At 42.6% G+C, this 21,235-nt stretch overlaps 1 protein-coding gene across 2 annotated transcripts in view; it reads right to left on the reverse strand.

The window, feature by feature from the left end:
• LOC132446484 (glutamate receptor ionotropic, delta-1-like) overlaps window positions 1–21,235 on the reverse strand; it is a 594,597-nt gene that overhangs the window by 49,740 nt on the left and 523,622 nt on the right. For both annotated transcript variants that reach the window (XM_060036803.1, XM_060036802.1), the window contains exons 8-10: window positions 19,316–19,435; window positions 1,559–1,660; window positions 929–1,051 (exon numbers count right to left, since the gene is read on the reverse strand). In XM_060036803.1, the coding sequence (XP_059892786.1) occupies window positions 929–1,051; window positions 1,559–1,660; window positions 19,316–19,435 (345 nt within the window). The remainder of the gene's footprint in view (window positions 1–928; window positions 1,052–1,558; window positions 1,661–19,315; window positions 19,436–21,235) is intronic.

The raw sequence follows: 21,235 nt of genomic DNA on the forward strand, positions 1-21,235 counted from the left end.
TGTCCATTTCCGTGAGAGTAACCCTCATAAGAGGGTCAATCTCGTTCTGTTTGCATGTCCCTGAGAGCGCATCATTTTCAGCAAGCCTCTAACTTCGACCTCAATGTTTAGCTTGTTCTCTCCCAATTTGTCTGCCATCCTTACAGCCCAGTAATTCCTTTGCTGTGTCAACGGGCCACACAGTACTTGTTTCAGTAGCGCTGATCAGATGCACTGACAACAAACAACCACAGTTGGAAGAGCCTCATGCAACATCGACTCAAGGTTTGTATAAGTAGTGTTAAGTTCCAAGCACAACGTTTTTGTTACTAAATCTAATGTTTTATTTCAAAGTGTGTATTTTTATAGCCATTGCGTCAGCTTTTTGTTGAGCTGTATTCAACACACCTGCTTTTCTCCTTTTCCTGCCTCCACGTCGTGGACTTATTCCGTCTTTGCCAAAATGTTTTTTCCATAAAGTATTCAAATATTCTATGAAGAGGGATGCACCATGGTTACAAAAAATTTGCTCCCAACTACAAAACCAGGACTCGAACTTCTGAAAATCAAAAAACTTATATATTGGGGCTTCCACCTGCCAATCAACCTAACATGGGCGTGGCCAAGCAATCAGACAAAATCTCTATTCATTATCTGTAATGGGTTAAATAGTTATCCATTTATGTTACAGAAATAAAGTTTATAATTTCAATCTGAAATTGCTAATTATTGCAAATAACACTAACACATGGGTCAATTTATGTACCTTTATATTTTATCAAACACACATAGATCCCATAGTTCAAGAGCCAGCTTAGATCACGTAAACAAAGTTAGATATCAGTTTCCTTCCAACTCCTTCCTTCCTACTCTGCTGATTAGCTCTCCGAAGCACTCAATATGAACAACCTGGACTTGATGAACACGATTCAATTTCTAGTTTTCCCACCTGATAAATGTCATATTTGAAGCCCAGGATCTTGGCGAGGGCGTCCAGCACATCGATGGAGAAGCCCTTGTACCGCTTGGGCTGGCCCAGGATGTTCTCAGCCACCATTACAAAGGGGTCCTCCTGTATAACACAGAAACAGGTCTCATTTACACCACTCCTCTGGTACTGTGAGGAGCATGAGGCGCACATCTTCCTGAAGAAGACATAGACAATGAATGGCATCAGATGAATGTTGCCCTATTACTAACTCCAACCCTCTGGTACTAAAATAAACACACACTCATCATCCTGAGGAAGATGGAGATAATGATATAACACTAACTGAGAGAGAGCGAGAGAGCAAGAGAGATGAGTCAGTAAGAGCATGGGAAGGAAAGGTGTAAATTGTACAGGGCGGCCTGGAGAACATTTAACCAACCCCACCGCTCTGGTACCTCAAGGAGGATAAAATTAACTGTTGCAATAATTGTTCTATTTACTCAAAGTTTTCTGCCAGGAAATAACAAACAAAGACAGCTGCATCTCCTAAACACCGCATTATTCAATCCGAAAAGCTTTCTTACTGATGTCTTTCCTTAGTGTGAGATTATTTACATTTGTATAGATGACCAAAAATGATGAATTTACCAGTAAAGTGACAACCTTGACGGTCACCCCTTGCATCCCGTTCTCGATGCGGCTTTCCTTCAAGCTGCCGTTCAGCCCGTGCACCGAGTCCCAGGTCGCCAGCTGGAGAGACCAGAGAGAGAGGAGCGAGGGTCAGCACAATGACCGATGTACATTAAAGTTATATTATGCAAACTCACCAAATGTACTTTAGGGAACATTCTGCGGTTTCATTTATTGTTCATTGAAGGCTATAGATACATTGCCCAGACTCCCAGCATTGTAAAAAAAAATCGTGGTGGTGAGGGTTGGATATATATTGCACTCAGCAGAGAATTTCATCCACAGTAACCTACAAGGGGGGGCTGAGAACAGTCAAAGCATATTAGATACATTTATATATATATATATATATATATATATATATATATATATATATATTTATACAACGGGTGGCTTAAATCCAGCGATCTGATTGGTTCTTAACTGTTGTATAATGAGCGTATACATAACTGCTATGACGCCCGATCATTTTGTGAAAGTTTGCATATCACTCCGCGCCTGGAAGTAGAAACAGTTACAAAGTAAAAAATATGTTGAATGATGGAGAGGGTGTAAATGTTGTTACTCCGGGAGTGAGCAAGGCGATGGAGAGACTAACGAAAGCTTAGGCACACGGCGAGTGAACTGCTCCATAGGATAAATTGCCGGCGAACCGCTCTAGCCGAGCCTTCTCTCGGAGGGACGCTAAAGTGTGTTGCACAGCGACCGTCGTGCATTTTGAAGGCAGCCAGGAGGGACTACTTTTTTGTATTCTTTAATAAAACGGCTACTTTGACTTTCTTGTTTTTTTTTTATGTAGTGTGTCTATGACTTTCGTTTTGCCATGATAGTAACCGTTGTATAAAAGCAATACATCACTTCAGTCAGTGGTATGTGCTCATTATACCACTGTGAAGGGGGTCGCCGGCCCTCCGCTGCGCGTCGGGGCCGGACAACACCCCTTAACAGTGGTATAATGAGCACATACCACAGCCTGTCGTGATCTATTGCTTAATTATACAACGGGGGGCCTAAATCCAGCGATCTGATTGGTTCCTAACTGTTGTATAATGAGCGTATACATAACTGCTATGACGCCCGATCATTTTGTGAAAGTATCACTCCGCCTTGAAGTGGAAACCGTTACAACCGTTCTCTCGGAGGGACGCTAAAGTGTGTTGCATAGCGACCGTCGTGCATTTTGAAGGCAGCCAGTAGGGACTACTTTTTGGTAGTCTTTAATAAAACGGCTACTTTGACTTTCTTGGTTTCTTTTTAAATGTAGTGTGTCTATGACTTTCGTTTCGCCATAACAGTAACCGTTGTATAAAAGCAATAGATCACTTCAGTCAGTGGCATGTGCTCATTATACCACTGTGAAGGGGGTCGCCGGCCCTCCGCTGCGCGTCGGTGCCGGACAACGCCCCTTAACAGTGGTATAATGAGCACATACCACAGCCTGGCGTGATCTATTGCTTAAATATATATATATATATATATATATATATATATATATATATATATATATACACACATATATATATATATATATATATATATATATATGTACATATATATAGAGAGGGAGAGAGAGAGAGAGAGAGAGAGAGAATGAGAGAGACAGAGACAGAGACAGAGACAGAGACAGACAGACAGACAGACAGACAGACAGACAGACAGACAGACAGACAGACAGACAGACAGACAGACAGACAGACAGACAGAGAGAGAGAGAGAGAGAGAGAGAGAGAGAGAGAGAGAGAGAGAGAGAGAGTAAGTAAGTAAGTAAGTAAGTAATAATACTAAAATACAAAGGACAAGAACAAGAGAACAAGAACAAGAAAAAAATCAATAATAAGAGGAGCGTCATGAGCCGGTTCCAATTAGATCTGGGCCGACCGTCGCTCAGATATTGTAAGGAGCAAATAGGCCAGACTCTCCACAGCCAAATCCCGCGCAGCGCCCTACTTAGCAGTCTCCTCTGCATAATTAACTCTGCAGCCCATCAAAGAGCATCTCTGATTGCCGGCCCATGTGTGTGTGTGTGTCTGTGTGTGTGCTTGCGTCCCTGTTTGGTGATGTGTCTGTGTCTGTGTCTATGTCTAAGTGAGCGTATGTGTGTGCGTCTGTTTGAGCAAGAGCATAATTGTTTATATCTAGAAAATGTGTTTGTAAATGGTTTCTGGGGTTCTATTATGTCATATCACCGACTGATAGTGTTATGCTAATCTTCTACAGCTGTGTTGTTGATGTCTGTTCGGTTATTTGGCCGACGGGTTCGTCAGAAGTGACTCAAGCAGGGAGCGTACGTCTAAAGAAGTAGATTTGTTACCATCGGGCTGAGGCTGGACAAAGTATCGGTTTGGTCACCGAGCGCTACAGTAGTTAAGACCAGTGTGGTTTCCGTGGAGACGTGGAAATCAAAGCTATGACGCCCGCCTTTCCTTTCTGACCTATCAAACACCATGTCCACAGGACCGTCATCTGCTGAGATTTGGGCTCAGTTTAAAATCATTAAGGTGCCAGAAGTGCTGACGCATTACATGTGTTTGATTGTTTTCTGCTCAATCACATTAGTTCTTACAAAGGGGGGGGGGGGGGGGGGGGCATTAGGCAGGGGCCAGAATGGTGTGTATGTGAGTATTATTTTTTTTTAAAGATAACCTTTATATGTTTGCTCATGTATATGCATGGACCACTGTCCATGCTACCAGCCATCATGACACATTGACACAAACTTTAGTTTAGATTCATATCTTACCTGCTCTACACTCCATAAAGGCATTTTAAAGAAACTTGGAGAAGCACAAAAAATAAATATTGTATCTTAGTACAGCTTTATCTTAAGAATATTGAGAATATTGAAGGGAAGACACCAATTATTTCTTTTTGTTCCACTGTTCTTACAATCGTCTTACTTCCCCCCTAATCATTAAGACAAATGAGTTCAAGAATAATTGTATACAATTAAAGAACGAATTCTAAGATGCTTATATAGGTGATAATCTTGCTTAACTATGGAACCAGTATAAACTCAACCTGGCAACTCAGATTTAAAACCTGGTTCAGCACTGTTCAAACATCTAAATTGTGTAAATTCAAATGAAACACGCTTGTTATTATATGCCCGGTCATACGTAGACTAACCCCCCTATCCTGTCACCACACAGAATCATGCAATAGCCCTTTTCTTGCCATGAAACACAGTGCTAGAAACTGAAAGCTACTGATAGTAATCACATATGCCTCCTAGAGATCACTCGTTATTACTGTCTTTTTCCTTGAAAGTCTTGTGGAAAAGGAGTAGAACGGAAAATTATTCGTAACATGCGTTTATCCAAAGAGAATGTTAATGAGAGAGGAGGGGGGGAGAAAGAGAACGTAGAGAGAGGAGCCGAATCATCGTTACTAAAAGTGACTCCAATTATTAAAAAAGAGTGTTTGTCTGTAAAAGGATTTGAGTATGTGTGGGTGAGTGGTTTCAAAAGACACTTGCACGAGGAGAAGTTTGTAGATGAAACAGAGAGAAAGAGAGAGAGTGAGGCCAAGAGAGGGAGCGGAAGATGGAAAAAAATGCCAGGCAGAGAGAGATCGTAAACGACGGCAACTGACACAAGGAGCGCTTGTTTCTCCATACTAAAGAATTATTCAGCAGCACTGTCCCTTCAAATATCGTTAGATATTTGGGGGTTAGGGTTAGGGTTAGGGTGCCTGTAATTCAAATAGAGTTAAAAAAAAATCAGCTCTGGCAACACCCGAGATATATCTATATTCATTTATATATATATATATATATATATATATATATCCCGGGAGCATGTTAAATTACGATTTCCACACAGTGAAGCACTTAGCGTCTAGCGATGTTTCAGTCATGTTGACTGTTCAGTAAACGACTGGAATTAGCAGCTGAGGAGAAGTCCTAAGATGCCTGCCATTTATATAGTCATGAACAACTTTCCTCATGTGGCGACAGGGACAACCAGAAAAGAAATTGAAATTGCTCTGTGACCAATGAATAATATTCGCTCCACGCACAACGCACCCATTAACGAGCTTGGATGAAAACTTTGGATACTATTTCGCAGACGTCATGATTAATACAAAACAACAAAGGGATTTTAGTCGTGGATTTATCGTAAATGGCTAATCGCCTTGACAAATCTTCTTTCAAGCTTATCCCAAAAACGTCCTGCGGATCTACCGATCGATCTAGATACAGACCTTTCACTTGCACGTTTTAAAGGCAATATTGTGGAGAAATCACCTCTCTAATTGGGCTCCAATGGCGGGCAAAGTTATGTCCGAATTCTTTGAGGGTATTATTGGAGCAAAACAACTGAGCACCTGTGTTAGTGGAAGTTTTAGTTGTAAAAAAAGAAAGTCATGTGTGTTAGTAAACTGTAAGTCAGAAAAAAATGCCTTAGGTGTTGAAAATTTCTCTCCCACAAACACAAAACAATAGTAACACCTTCTAAAAATATGAATTACAGGTGCACAAATCCTATTGTACAAATCAGAAGTTAAGAAACTCAAACGCTCAGCTTTCTGCTACAGTGGTTGCAGTGTGTATGGTGCAATATACATTCTCACAAATGCATAAAAAAAAATGCACATCCGCATTCAGTATGTGAATTCATGCAATGGAAGTTGCACACCTGTACAATTTTATCCCACCAAAAATAAAAAGATACAACTGCTTGTATCTTCCGCTATGAGTGAAAAGCTAAGTAACTAGGAAAAAAAACACAGCTCCAGCCAGTACCTGATGTTTGAAGAGCCAGTATACCAGAGCCTTTTCCGAGGTAGTCTGACATCTGAACCAAGGGGCACCAAGGGGGGTGGTGCTGTTGTTGTTAAAGATCCCATAACATACTTTTTTAGGGTTAATCATTTCATTTGGGGGTAATACTAGAATAGTAGCCCTAATTATTGGCTGCGTTTCAGATAACCTGCATTTGAGCGCATTCATGCACGAGACATGAAGATCCACCGGAACCAGTCAGAAACAAGTTCCGAGTCAAATCGGACACTGGTGCACTTCTCGTAGTTTTAACAAAGAAGATGGCCCACCTAGTGCAGCCAAGATATTCTGTTCACCAACTCTAGTTTCATTGAAAACAGTCTGATGCCCCATCCCTCATGAAAAATTAACATGATGAGTGATGAAGTGAAAGTTCACAAAGTCGTCTATTTTTAGTAAGCATAGTTTGGGAGAGGGCACGCCTCTTTGAAAGGAGTAATGTAATTTCTCATGTGGGAAACTGCACGTTGTAATTGTGTGTCTTATAAGTGTCTTATGTCTGCATTTTTTTGAGACCATATGCACAGAAAAATAGACGGAGGGACCGAGGGAGTTACCCTGGAGCTCCCACAAATGTGGTATGAAGTTATCACCAGCATTTCTGATGGTTTTATCCCAGAAGGCATTATGTTATGCGAGGCGATGCAACGCATGCTTGATCTGAAACACGCCCATTCTCACACTTTAAGCCCCCCCTCCCAAGTAGCCCAGTCTGCTATGATTGGTCAGAACACCCACTCTGTTGCGATTGGTTGAACGCTTTGCGTGTGTGTCGGCAAATGATTGGTTGTAGTCTTTTCGCTCGGTTCTAGCCCTACTGTTGATACGGAGAACCGAGCGAAAAGACTACAACCAAACATGAACATGTCCGGTTCCGGTTCCGGTTCCCGTTTCAATGGGATTTACGGAACGCCAAATAAAACGCAACAGAAACTGCATTTCGCTGCGATACTTGATGATGTTGTTATTACCGGAATTGTCCCCTAAAAGTGCGCTGATCACGTGAACGCACAACTTTTTTTTTAATCAGCCGATCCGCGGATCCCGTTGCACCACTAATATATATATATATATATATATATATATATATATATTAATAGCGCAGTAACCAATTGCATGGTTTTGGAACACTCTCTCAAGCGGCCCACTTTTGCCACCTAGCGAGGGTCAGCCTCATCGTCCATTCATCTCCCGCTCTGCGGACTTGCATTTCGCTGCTAAAACAACAACTTGGGCTGCTTCTAGGACATTTTGGGTGGATTTGGAACGGTATGTGGGCAGGACGATTTTTGCAGGCAGGACCTGGCAACCCTGCGCTGTTGCCCGAGGTGCAGAAATGCTCTGGAACAGATCTGGATCCACCATGGCCAAAATAATTGTCATGAATAGCATGAATAGATTCATGCATTATCATTCAACTTGAACATGTATTTTTACAGTATATAGTGGTGGAGGGATGACGTATGTTGGCCAACCAGGAAGTGAGCGTCGACCTGGGTTTCCCTTGACAAAAAGCCAACGGGTTTTTCCATTGGATTTTGGATTATTGCAGAAAAATTAGCATCTTTGAAGCACCTCCACAAAAACTGAAAATAAATAAATAAATAAAAATAACTGCTCCAAAGAACGAAATGTAAACCAATGCATTCTGAATGGGAGTGTTTCTCAGATTTTTCCATGCTACACAGAACGAAATGTAAACCCATGCAAATAAAGGGCAGGAAGGGGGGGCCTGCCCTCGGGGTCTGACCGGGCCAAGTTTCGGGCAGGAAGGGCCCCCCCTTCCTGCTCTCGGGGTCCGACCGGGCCAAGTTTCGGAGCGGAGGTCCAAGTTAGGCCCTAGAATAAGGTATTAAAATTTCAGGGCGGTAGGACCTTCCTATCTCAAAAACTGTTTTTCCACCACATTCTGAACCATTAGGTCTTGCAGGCTACACTTCTGAGGGGCTTTGTCCAAATGACACTCCATTTGGGAAAACTTTTTTTCTCTAAGGGCTAGAACTCCAAATCTCGGATATGTCGTTCACGGGGCCCCGGGAAATGTGTGTAAACATTTTAGCATCCCTAGCTATCTCGAAAAGGTCGGCAAAGGGGCGTGACCTCCAACAGTACAGTAAATGTACATAAGACAGAGGTTAGTTTCTAGTCCCCATTTTTTGTGGGATGGAGATGTACATTTGTGGCTAAAGGTGTGTAGACACAGCTGGCCTGTGGCCACGTTTTTGAAGTCGGGGGTCAAAAGGTCAAAAGGAGCCGGCACCACGCCGCTTATGATAACAAAAAGTTAATGTGTGTTTCTCTCATAACTTTTTGTCATTATTAAAAAGAGGCCTGATTCTCAGATATGCATGTTGGATGGCTAGGGTGTAGGTCTGGACAGAACAGGCCAAAATCTTTCAAGCGAGCCGCTGGGTGAGTTGAAACGAGATGGAGCACTTGCTGAGTCATTTCCTGTAGCGCTGGAGCCACAGGTTGAAGCGTATGCGTCCTTTGAGACCCCCTTTGATATATAAGAGACCCTATACAGCTTACTTAAATGTTGTTGACTCAGTCACCTATTGCATCACTTCCTTTAGGGCTTCGGCCTCCTAATTGATCATTGTAGTAGGCTATAATTGAATGCCCTCTTTCATATATATATGATACCTCCACCACTGGGACGTGGCAACAATTCTCCAAATCCATATGGGGAGGGGGGGATGCTTGTGGACTGTAGGGGTTTACCCTAGACATAAATAGGAAGTAAAATCAGGAGAAGGAATGACCTCTCACAAATATTTATTGAATAAATTGTTTCAAATAACCCTCCCTCATTAAATCAATGAGCTTGGTGTTTTGCTTACAAAAATTAGTTATAGAAGAAGTCTAAACTGCAGAAAATAAACACATCCAAGCTGCCTTTTAAGGATACCTTGGAATATCTGTCTATTTTTCAACCATCGGACCCTAGTTTACGACAAAAACAACCCAATTGACGGCAGCTCCTTTGCCGCGTGGTTTTTAGAGCCACGAGTATTAGAGGGGGCGGTCGATAGCAACCACCATAGCAACCATGACGGTCAAGTGACTGGATTCAGCCCCGTTGAAAAAAATAGAATACCTCCCTACACACTCAGTAGTAGCTTAATGATATTTTAATTATTATGACCTAGTTCTTTGGGGCACAGTTATTATTATTATTATTATTTATTTTTTTCAGTTTTTGTGGAGGTGCTTCAAAGATGCTAATTTTTCTGCAATAATCCAAAATCCAATGGAAAAACCCGTTGGCTTTTTGTCAAGGGAAACCCAGGTCGACGCTCACTTCCGGGTTTGCCAACATACGTCATCCCTCCACCACTATATACTGTAAAAACACATGTTCAAGTTGAATGATAATGCATGAATCTATTCATGCTATTCATGACAATTATTTTGGCCATGGTGGATCCAGATCTGCTCCGGAGCATTTCTTCACCTCGGGCAACAGCGCAGGGTTGCCAGGTCCTGCCTGCAAAAAACGTCCTGCCCACATACCGTTCAAAATCCACCCAAAATGTCAGAGAAGCAGCCTGAGTTGTTGTTTTAGCAGCGAAATGCATTGTGTGTGCGTGTGTGTGTGTGCGTGTGTGTGTGCGTGTGTGTGTGTGTGTGCGTGTGTGTGTATGTGTGCTTAGCAAGCTATTTTATGTTGAAATGCGACGTAATCCAGTGTTCACGAAAACGTACACTGTCAACGTATGCTTTTGGCTACTGGGTTGGCTCTCAGATAAACGGGTTTCTAACAAGATGATATTTTAGCGTCACAGGGTTTGGGAGGAAGGTGCGGGCCTTCTGAGAGGGGGTTCCGGGGGTTTCCTTCCGGGCGGGAGTTTTGGTTGTTGTAGTTTTCCGGTGGAGCTGTGCCTGCCTGTCCGATTGTGGAATCCAATAAACCTGCTATCAAGCTTACTTCGCTCAATACCTCGCCTGTGGTTATTACAATATCATTAAAAGCTACATAAAGTAACGGTTTAATAACACAAACGCAGGAAACACGTGAGCTGCTAGTTTAGCGAAAGCAGCGTCCCCAACCTGACGTCGTTGAAACATGCGAGCGAGGCGATTAAATCTTCCTAATAACTATAAAACTAAAGATCAGACACAATCACTGAATGAAGATTATGCAAGTAAAAAGTATATTTCTTGCTAGAAATGTTATTAGAAACACGTTTAACGCTGAATCGATCCTAAAATATTGCATTTCCCATTCAGATAATAAAGATCATACACATTCACTGACTGAAGATTATGCAAGGAAAATGTACATTTCTCGCTAGAAATGTCATTAGAAACACGTTTAATTGTGTATCTGTCCTAAAATATTGCATTTCCCATTCAGATAATAACGATTAATATGGCTACGCGCGTCCCGAGCAACCACGAGCGTCCACGAGCGGCCCCGAGACTTCAGAATGTCGTTATTTGCATGACCGCTAGAGGCGCTAAATACGCTCCAGTGGGTCGTAATTTGGGGCGGTACAAACGACCTATGCGGTCGTATTTTCTAGGAGGACAGGCTGGTATTTCTAGCCCAGTTCCACAGACAATCATAGAAGTAGATTACTTTATTATCCCTGTGGGGCTGTTGGGTTAGCGGCACAATTGCACTTCATGGCAGGACATCAGCCATATGACACAAACAAATACATCACTGACATGCATAACATGAAGAATCAACTGTACATCCAACCCGGTATCACGCGATTTCGTGCTCATGCGCACAAACGTTAATCTGTGCGCATCGTGTCCCAGATCACGATTGTTCGACTTTTTTAGTGCTGCACAGAACGAAATATAAACCAATGCATTCTGAATGGGAGCGTTCTCCGACAATTAACGTCGTTTTTGAGGTGGTCTGCTTACAAATCAGAAATGTTGACATATATATAGCTAGATAATAATATATACAGATATATAAATAGAGGGTGCACTGTACTATCTGCGCTCATCCCTTCTGAAGCTTCTCTCTCTCTCACTCTCTCTCTCTGTCCCTCCCTTTCTCTCTTTCTCTCTCTCGTTTCGTTTTGTGGAGCACGTCAATTGTCGGAGAACGCTCCCATTCAGAATGCATTTGTTTACATTTCGTTCTGTGGAGCACTAAAAAAGTCGGACAATCGTAATCTGGGACACGATTCAATAGATAAATAACGTCTGTACGCATGAGCACGAAATCACGTGATACCGGGTTGGTACATCACACACTACAATACAGGAATTCAAGCTTATTTTGACTGATTTAAGGCTTTTATGGCTTGTGGTACAAAAGAAAATTTGTGTATCGTCACATAAAATGTAATTTGCCTATGTAAAATTCTGTATTTGTAAATGTGTTAAATGCTCTGTAGTTTGATCCCAAGTAACTTGCTGGCAGTTCTAACTGTTTTTCTGATTGTCTTTTTCTGTCACTCAATGGCATTTCCGAATCAGCAGATAATACAGAAAGTTAAAACCCCCTCAATAAATGCAGTGTAAAACCTTTGGTGCATTTTGTTGTTGACATTAAAAACATGCAGCTTCTTTAAAAAGTACATTATTTGCCTTAGTGTGCAAAAGATCAGTCCATGAGTCCCATTTAAGCTTGTTGTCCATTGCTCGTGTATTTAAGATTAAGGGCCCTATCTTGCATCCGGCGCAAGTGACTTAGTCACTGGCGCATGTGTCGTTGCTAGTTTACAACTGGCGCAGAGCGTTCTTTTCCCACTACCGCCACTCGCTGGTAAATTAGGGATTGATCATGCGCCCCAAGGGGCGGTTCGGCGGAAGGAGGAGGCGTGTTCTGGCGCAAACGGTATTTTGCCGTTTCTGAATACCATTGCGCTACTGACCAGGAAATACCTGGTTTAAAGTCAGTGGCGCGTTGTTCAGATGCTATTTTAAGGGCGCATGCAAACATGCGCATGCGATGCATACGGATTGCTTGTGCACCTCGCGCATACACATTGCTTCTCCCATCTACCTAGCCGCACATTCTTGGTAAATTATTTGGTAAAGAACAGCTGATGCAGCGGTAATAAGTTGTACTTTTAAATCAATGCATCTGCAAACACCGTACAGCAAACACATATTTTCTTGACAGAGACATCGTGTAGGCCTACATGCCCATAACTTTTAGGATTGATGAGTATTTGATCGTGAAAAACATTGTTTTACCGCGAGTGAGTGTTAAAAAGAGCGCGTGTGTGCTCTGTTTAAACACACGCAAACTAAACACGTAACGCATAATACAATCAATGGCAATGTCTATTACCGCGGGGACACATGCATATTAGGATAGCATACAATACTGATAAGAAACAATGTTTATAATGTATTGCGTATATCATTAAATAGAACCACAGTTGCCGCACAGGCCATATTATTTGGCAATAAACTGAGCCATTTGCAGTTTGAAATTCATGTGCATCTGTCTCATCGGAGACTGCAGACGCGCTGTCAAAATATCAACTCGTCCGATTCATTCAAATGCGCTCATGGCTCTTAAAGGGGATGGGAGCTGGCACTCTCATTGGTTTGTTGGACGTTACGCCCAAACCACACCTACGGGTAACTAGGCTGCTTCAGACCAACCCTTTTGACACTTGCGCCGCGACGCAAGTGTCATTTATCCGCCTGTAAAATAGCGATAGCGCCGTAGTACCGCCCACAAAGCTACTTGCGCTTTGCGCTTCCCACTTGCGTTTCAGACCGTTAAAATAGGGCCCTAAGTGTGATTTATTGCACCATTCTAAAAAGGATTCTAAAATTGCCTCAGGATCTACCTCCCCATCCTGTAGCAGACTGACTAGGACTATGTCGTCTGCATATTTAATAAAGTGCTTGTTTTGTAAAGTGCTAGTGCATGAATTTGTGTATAAAATAAATATTAAATGAGCTCAAACACATCCTTGTGGAGAGCCTGTGGATGTTGTCATCGCTGGACCCTACTGTTAAGAAAGTCCATGATCCAATAAATAATACCTGCATTAATGATGCCAGTTAAAAAATTCACTGGCTAAAATGTCTGAAAGAATGTGAGGTTGCATGGTTTTAAAACCAGATGAAAATACCACAACTAAAATCTTGCCATGAGTCTTTGGTTTTCAAGGTGAGTTTGCAGAAGGTACATCAATGTCAAGATGCATCATCCACCCCCCTAGAGACTTGATAAGCGAATTGGTCCGTAAGATGGTGGGTTTGGAATACAATGTACCTCTTTACCAGACACTCCAGACACTTTGTGACCAGAGATGTCAGCGCTATTGGTCGAAAGTGATTGGACTCTGTGGGTCTTGGCAGTTTTGGCACGGGTATATTTGTAGATGTTTTCCACAGGATAGCGACTTCACATAGGTTAAGGGAGAAGTAAAAAATGTCAGTGAACACAGGGGCTAACTGTTGTGCACAGTGAATAAGGATATTAAGATAGATTTTGTCAAGGCAAGGGGTTTTCCGTGGATTGCAGTGAATAAAAAGACATAAGATTGTCTGATGTTTAGAACAGATGCAGAGGGAAGAGGGAGCAGCACGAGGCCAGCTCCAGAATCGCTGCCAACAAGCGATAGAAGAAGCTGTTTAGCTGGTGTGCCCTTTCTAGCCCCTCACCTCCAAGCAGGATGAAGGTAGGTTTCCCTCTGCCCTTGTGTGGGACATTGGTCATGGTCTTGAACCCCTGCCACGCCAGGCGGGAGTTGCCTGACACCAAGGTTGCCTCAATCTTCTGTCTGTAACTGTTCTTATCCAGCTGTATTTGCCTTTTAATATGTCTCTGTGTGTCCCTTTTGGCTGTGTCATCCTGATTACAGTATCCTTTTTTACTTTCAATTATAAGATACTTTAATTTGTTGGAGCTCAAGGGCTTCTCGTTTAGGAGAATTTAGTTTTTTTATGGGTATGACTGTGACTACACAGACATTTATGTAGTCAGATATTGTTTCTACCTGTTCATTAATATCAGGGAATTTAAAAGTATCCCGGTTTGTGCAATCAAAACAACCCTGCAGGGCCATAATACTGTCATTATTCCATACTTTAACTGAGCGTTCTTGCGGCTTCTCCCTCTGCAGGAGTCTCTGATATGTAGGCCGGAGGTAAACCACATTGTGGTCTGATGCCCCTAGTGGTGGGAGCAATGATGCAGAGTAGGCGTCTTTGAAAGTTCCATAACATAGGTCTGAAAACGTATTTGTGGGAGAGATTGAAAATAATGTCCAGTGCCCTGTCAAAATGTGCCTTTGGTTGAATGTATACGACAGTCAAAAATATCTGAGGGAACTCTCTGGGCAGATAAAAAGGCAGAAGGGAGACGCACAGCAGTTCAATATCAGTAGTAAACAATGTCTCACACCACCACTGTCGGACGCCACTTGTCCCGGAGGAGTAGACAGACCCCTCTATGTTTGAATTCACCCGACAGGCCAGGGACATTGTCATGGTAGTGTCCATGGGCGAGAAAAGTGTTTAAAATCACTATAAGCAGTCCGATCGTGAACAAATAAGTGTAGTTCATGGTTGCTTTTAATGCAGTGCGGGATTGATCGCATCCAAACATCCGAACAATATAACACTGGATAACAAACAAATAAACAATCAGACAAGTGCCAGACATGAGAGGCAGCAAGGCAGCCACAAAGCAGTGACGCCTCAAGATGGTTGTACCCTCCTATTTCCGAACCCTCGCCTCTCCGAATACCCGCCTCTTACAGAACCCTTGTCCGTCCGACTACCCGCCTGCCATCAGGCCCCTCGCCCCGTTCCCCGCCTTTACTTATTTGTTGCTCTCACTAAAGACCCTAATAAATTACTCTGTCTCAGTCTCACTCTGTGTCCAGCATTTGGGTCCACTCGCTCTCCAACCCCTAAACATACAATCTACGCTTTTATAATCTATGCTTGCACAATCTAAACGTATACAATATAAAATGGTAAAAGCCATATTTTCTGTCATAAAATGCATCCTCATATATACTGCACTAGATTCCCCTTCCCTTATTTAGGCCTAAAACAAAACACACACACACACACACACACACACACACACACACACACACACACACACACACACACACACACACACACACACACACACACACACACACACACACACACACAACCTCTCATCCAATGGACTCTGATCAACAAGTCTCTAGAGGGATAGAATTTAACTTTTTCCTTTTTCTCCCATCCTTCCCACAGGAAATTGCGTGATGCTTTGAAGTGAGCTGCACATACACAAAGCTCCAATCTCTGGAGCCTTTTGGATTAAAGATAGCACCTAAATGAATATGTGTGTGTGTGTCTGTGTCTGTGTGTCTTTATACCTATGTGTGTCATTATGTCTGTGTGTATGCACATAATGTGTGTGTGTGTTTATGTGTGCGTGTGTATGTGTGTGTCTTTAGATATGCCAATATGTGTGTCAATGTGTGTGTGTGTGTGTGTGTGTGTGTACCTATTGTGTGCGTCTGTGTGTACAGAATAAATGTGTGTTTGTGTGTGTGTGTATAGAATATGTTTGTGCGTTACAAATTAGATTTTTTTTGTGTGTGGGGGTGGTCCTCCTGCTCTTCATTTTATTTTACTGAGATCCAGGGTTTCTCATCTGAAAGACAAAGCGGGGGAGTTTGAAAACACGGCTCGGGAGAGAGATTCAAAAGCCTTTCAATTCACACTGGCTGTAATCTCTGCTATCCTTATGAATATTAAAATTGTTGCAAATTATAAATCCACCATTTCACCACAAAACACACCGTCTTTTCATCCGGTTTAGGATTAAAAAATGTTTTATGGATGATTATTCAAACAAGTAATGTCAATAGCCTGTTGAATGCTCTCATTTCTTCTACACAACATAGAAGTCTTGTTTAATTTAGCAGAGATGTGGGTTTCTAAACTGTTCCATTGTACAGCAACAGAAAGTTTCAGTCCGTTGAACCATGGGTGTCGACCTAGCCAAGATTCAGCCCTTCTATTTTATTGTAATTTATGTAAATTCAATAAATTACTAGAAAACCAGACTTTGTAGTATGTATCTGCACACTGAGCAGAAAAGAAAATGGGGAATAATTACCAATCTGCAGGCAAAAACTGTCACTTTCACGAATATAAAGAACAAGGAAAACAATTAGCCGACTCATTAACTAAATATAAAACCATTATGTTTGACGTCATATTAAAAAAAGGCGTTGAATCAGGCGTATATTGTTAAAATGGACGTTGAGATATTAATTTGGCTGTACCCGAGCCTCGTTCTGGTTCCTTTCCATCGTTTTAATGGATTCATTTCACAAGGGCAGACAACAATACCAAGGCCCAATCTCAATTCTGTAGAAGTAAACTGCCTTCGAATTCAGACTAAATTACCTACATTGAAAAACATGGTATGATTATATAAGAATCTGTTATTCGTGCTGACACAATCTGTAAGAAACTGAAATATTGCCATTTATTTTGCATCGAACATTGTACAAAAAGATAATGGAGGACACTTGGAGGAGACAGAAGAGAAGAGAGCAGCTGGGAGGGGGGGGGGGGGGGGGGAGGGAGGGAGAGGAGATAGAAGACGGTGAGGGACAAGAGGGGAGAAGTGACACACTCGTCTGGTTAAGGCATGTAAAGACAAACACCTAGCAAACAGTAATGTCAGTTAGAAGAAGAAGGGAGGAGGAGGAGGGAGGAGGAGCTGGGGCTGCAGCTCCCCTGCGTCTGATTAAACAGTGGCTTGGCATCTTGCCTCAGAGAGAGGAATATCCCCTTAAAGTCCCCGACACCAACAACACAGGCTGAGATGGAAACAGGAGAAGAATCCTTTTTTTGAGGTGTTACAGGCAACAAATAAGTATGACGACACAGAGCCAACAACATGGCAAATGTGGACACCGGACAGATCGGATGAGATGCGAATAAAAGACCCGCGGGGGCTAGCAGGGTTAACGGGGACACACAACGGCGCAGGCTCCCAGAATAGCTTGGTTCAATTTCGATCAGGTTTAATCGGACATAGGGAATGGTTCGTCTGTGTTTGCTTTGAGTAATAAGCCTAGCTTCAAGGAGGGAAGAGAGAGCGAGAGAGAGAGCGAGAGAGCGAGAGAGAGCTAGAGAGAGAGAGAGAGAGAGAGAGAGAGAGAGGGAGAGAGAGAATTCACATGAAGTTATGTGAGGCTTACACTTTTTGGTGATGTTTGTGCTGTTTAAAAGATTATTGTGATGTAAGTAAAGCAGACTAACTGTCTTAGAGGAACAGATTACCGCTCTTCAAATTCTTTATGTTTAAATCAAATGAGAGGCAGGCTTCTGTCGGGTGGTTTATATTGAAAATCAATCCTAATATTTACATCAGGGGTGTGCATAATTTCCATGAGACAGAGGGACCCAATTATCAAAGGTAGGACATAAATTCGGCCTGATTCAATTATTCATCAGCACACCTATAGCACCACTGACACATACATATATTACCGGTGTTGAAAAGACCACACAAACATTAATTCGCTCATTAAATAATGCTTGATTTCACGTTGAGGATTCAACTGAAAACATTGAGGAACCGTGAAGGCAATCAGGTTAGTACAATTTGCTTGAACAATTTATGAACAGCAGTTAAGAAATTATGAATGTGCAATTAATTTGACCTTTGGTGACATCTTTCGTTTTGTGCACAAAGGGGAATAAGCGGTGTGATGGGAGATTCGAGGAAAGGCTGATTTCTCTTGTGGCTTTTATTAGTGATTCAAAATGTTTTTCTAAGATTAGCTAGTGGATTCTTTCCTGATTAGCTTTAATCTATATTGATACAATCACCATCACAACCGATATAATTAAGAAGAAATCTTTTGCTGTAATCAACACACACAGAACCTAATTGATTCTTTAATGAATTAAGCATTTGTTAGCAATATCAAAGCTACTGTCAATATTTAAATAAAGTAATCTATTCTCCCAACAAGATAAAGATTCATTTCCATGTCATTCCTATTTGTGCAATTAGACAAATCCATTATGTTCATACCCCCTTACATAATATGAAATACATATCCTTCCAGTAGATTCTTCAAAGACTCGGTTACAATAGCCGAAGCCGCTTAACCCCCGAAGAAAGGCACTGCTATCTCTCAGTGTAGACAATACCACGACAACTCACAGTGACATACATCTCCTTCGGCATAACAACAACATCACCGCGCGGGCGGCCCCAGAGGACAGCCAACGGCAGCACAGTGTGCGCCACACTTTAGGGAAGCAACAGCTTGCATAACCCATCCCAATGTCGTAGTTCACCGCAGTGGGATGTCCTTCACTCCAAATCGAGTCCAAAACTTCATCCTGGTGTCCTTGCGACAAACAATTTTGAAGCATAGACTTTAACAAAAATGACAAACCGTGTGTGCGTATTTGTGCGTGTGTGTGTGTGTATGTGTGTGTGTGTGTGTGTGTGTGTGTGTGTGTGTGTGTGTGTGTGTGTGTGTGTGTGTGTGTGTGTGTGTGTGTGTGTGTGTGTGTGTGTGTGCGCATGGGATATGCATAAGGTAGTAGTAATGTTTGTGATGTCCTGTATAGTCAAACAATAACCATATTTTCTTTGAATTTTCTTCCCACTAAGCTAAATACATCTCAGTTAACAGATGGAAGCCAATCAGAGGTGGGGACCTGTATCTTTAATGAGTTTTACAACCTGGGCCAGTGGAGAGGTACAACAAGTTCAAGAGTTACAAAAATATGCAAAACACACAGGTAAGAAGAAATGTATGCACAGGCTAACCCGCACACACACACACACACACACACACACACACACACACACACACACACACACACACACACACACACACACACACACACACACACACACACACACACACACACATTTATATTCTCACCCTCACTCCTTCTCACACACATAAGCACCCAGACTCACACTTGCACAGATACACACTCACCCTCTTGACATCCTTGCCGAAGGACTCGCTGAAACTGGATCCCAGGATCTCAAACTGGACATGAGAGTTGGAGCCACTGTCCTTGAAGTCCATCAACCCCGTCAGTCCTGTTATATTACCCTGCAGAGAGAGAGAGAGGTAAGTAAGTAGAAAAAGATAAGGCTGCTGCTGTGTGCTGCAGAACACTGTACTCAGTACTGATTGTATTCAACACAATTCATAAATCAATGGTTGTACTTTGTTCTCTCCTGGGAGGACGTTCTCCCCATGCTTCCATATCTCACCCAGGTAAGCACAATCCGAGCAAACAGGGAGCAGCGATATCCAGGGGTGTCATCACTTGTGACGTGAAACACGACCCGGTCTGCTGGCGGCGTGTGAACACAGATCACAGTGACACGTCGCCGTGGAGACGGCTCCAATTTCCCCCACGGTGGAATTGAACAGATAGGCTCTTTGGCTTTGAGAGGAGCTCGCTGTGGAGTCACGCTGCCTTTGGTAAACAAGGTGTTATGAGAATCGCCAGACCTCCGGATGAATGATGGGAAGATGTAGAAAAAGGGCCCCAGCGATGACAGATGGTTGCTAGCGGTGATCGGGTTGCGGCCTGTGTTTCCGTCAGGCATTAGTCGCTGCTGTTGGCCTCCAGCCTCTAATAGGAGCCAGGTAGGAGCTGCATCCCGTGGCGTGGTCCAAATGTCTGTATCACTACGGTGTGTGAACACATAGGCGGGTCTCATGGCGCTCATTAAGGGGCTGGGCGTGCCTACAGACCCATAATTAACCAAAAAATTGGGGGGTTTTAAACGTGTTCGACTTCCTTGATCTTGAAGCAGTCGATGCAATTTTGCCACTGTTACTCAAATTAATCCCCAGAAGTGAGGTGGAGCCAGAGAGGTTATGCTCGTGTCACGGTGTGCCGAGGTCTGTCTGGGGGTCAAAGGGGCTGGCTGTGTCAAAGAGGGTTCAACTGCTCAGACAACCATTATAACTGCATGTAGTTTGGGACATTTCACCTTAGAACATGGCTCATTATAACACCCATACAAGCCATGCATACTAGTGAAAAATGCGTTGGCGCGAGCACGTAACCATGGGGATAACACCTCCCACCTCCTTCCTAGAATTCTCAGCCCCCCTCGAAAAATGTTTAATGGCAGTGCTGAAACAGGGGTTTAATTATACTTTAATGAGCTGATGTTGCAACTCTTTGATACAAGCCTATTGACCTGATCCAAGCCTTTATGGTTTCATATAACTTAACCTAACTAAACCTTACCTAACTTGACCTCACTAAACCACGCCTAACCAAACTTATCCTTTGGGAGTGCAATCATCTCATCTTGTGTGAAGTTAATGTCCTAACATCAACATCCAGCAGAAAGCATATTTTCAAAATAAAAGCATACACCTTGTTGCAGAGCGCTGGTATATTCTCTCCTCCAAAGATAAAAATAGCAGAATAATAAGAGGCTCAGCATCACAAGAGGACACAGTTTGCAGGAACAGCGGTACGAGAACAGGAGCAGCTTCTGGAGAACTGTGGGGTTCTCGAGAAATAACAATGATCGTTCAATAAAAGTGGCTTAGGAGCTGCTACCCCTTTATTAAATGACTTGCTTATTGCCAAAACGTCAACTGATGGAACAGGTGTGGTTTGTGTAAGAGACGTTAAGAGAAGTGTTTCGTAGACGAGTTGCCACAGAGCTGGTAGCAATTAGAGTCAGTAACCAACTGCCGTTTCCCTACCAGTGCTAAAAACAACATTCAAAGGCTCTCTTTGGAGGAAACATGCTGAGCTCTCACCATTATATTTTTAGTAGCACACTTCAAGCATAATTATGCACAACTATAGTTTTGTCTGCGATCCTGAGGGAAAGCCTACCTTTATAACCGTTCAGAAAAAAACAATTGTTCAGG

This window comes from Gadus macrocephalus, chromosome 18, assembly GCF_031168955.1.
Source record: "Gadus macrocephalus chromosome 18, ASM3116895v1".
NCBI classification, from domain to species: Eukaryota; Metazoa; Chordata; class Actinopteri; order Gadiformes; family Gadidae; genus Gadus; species Gadus macrocephalus.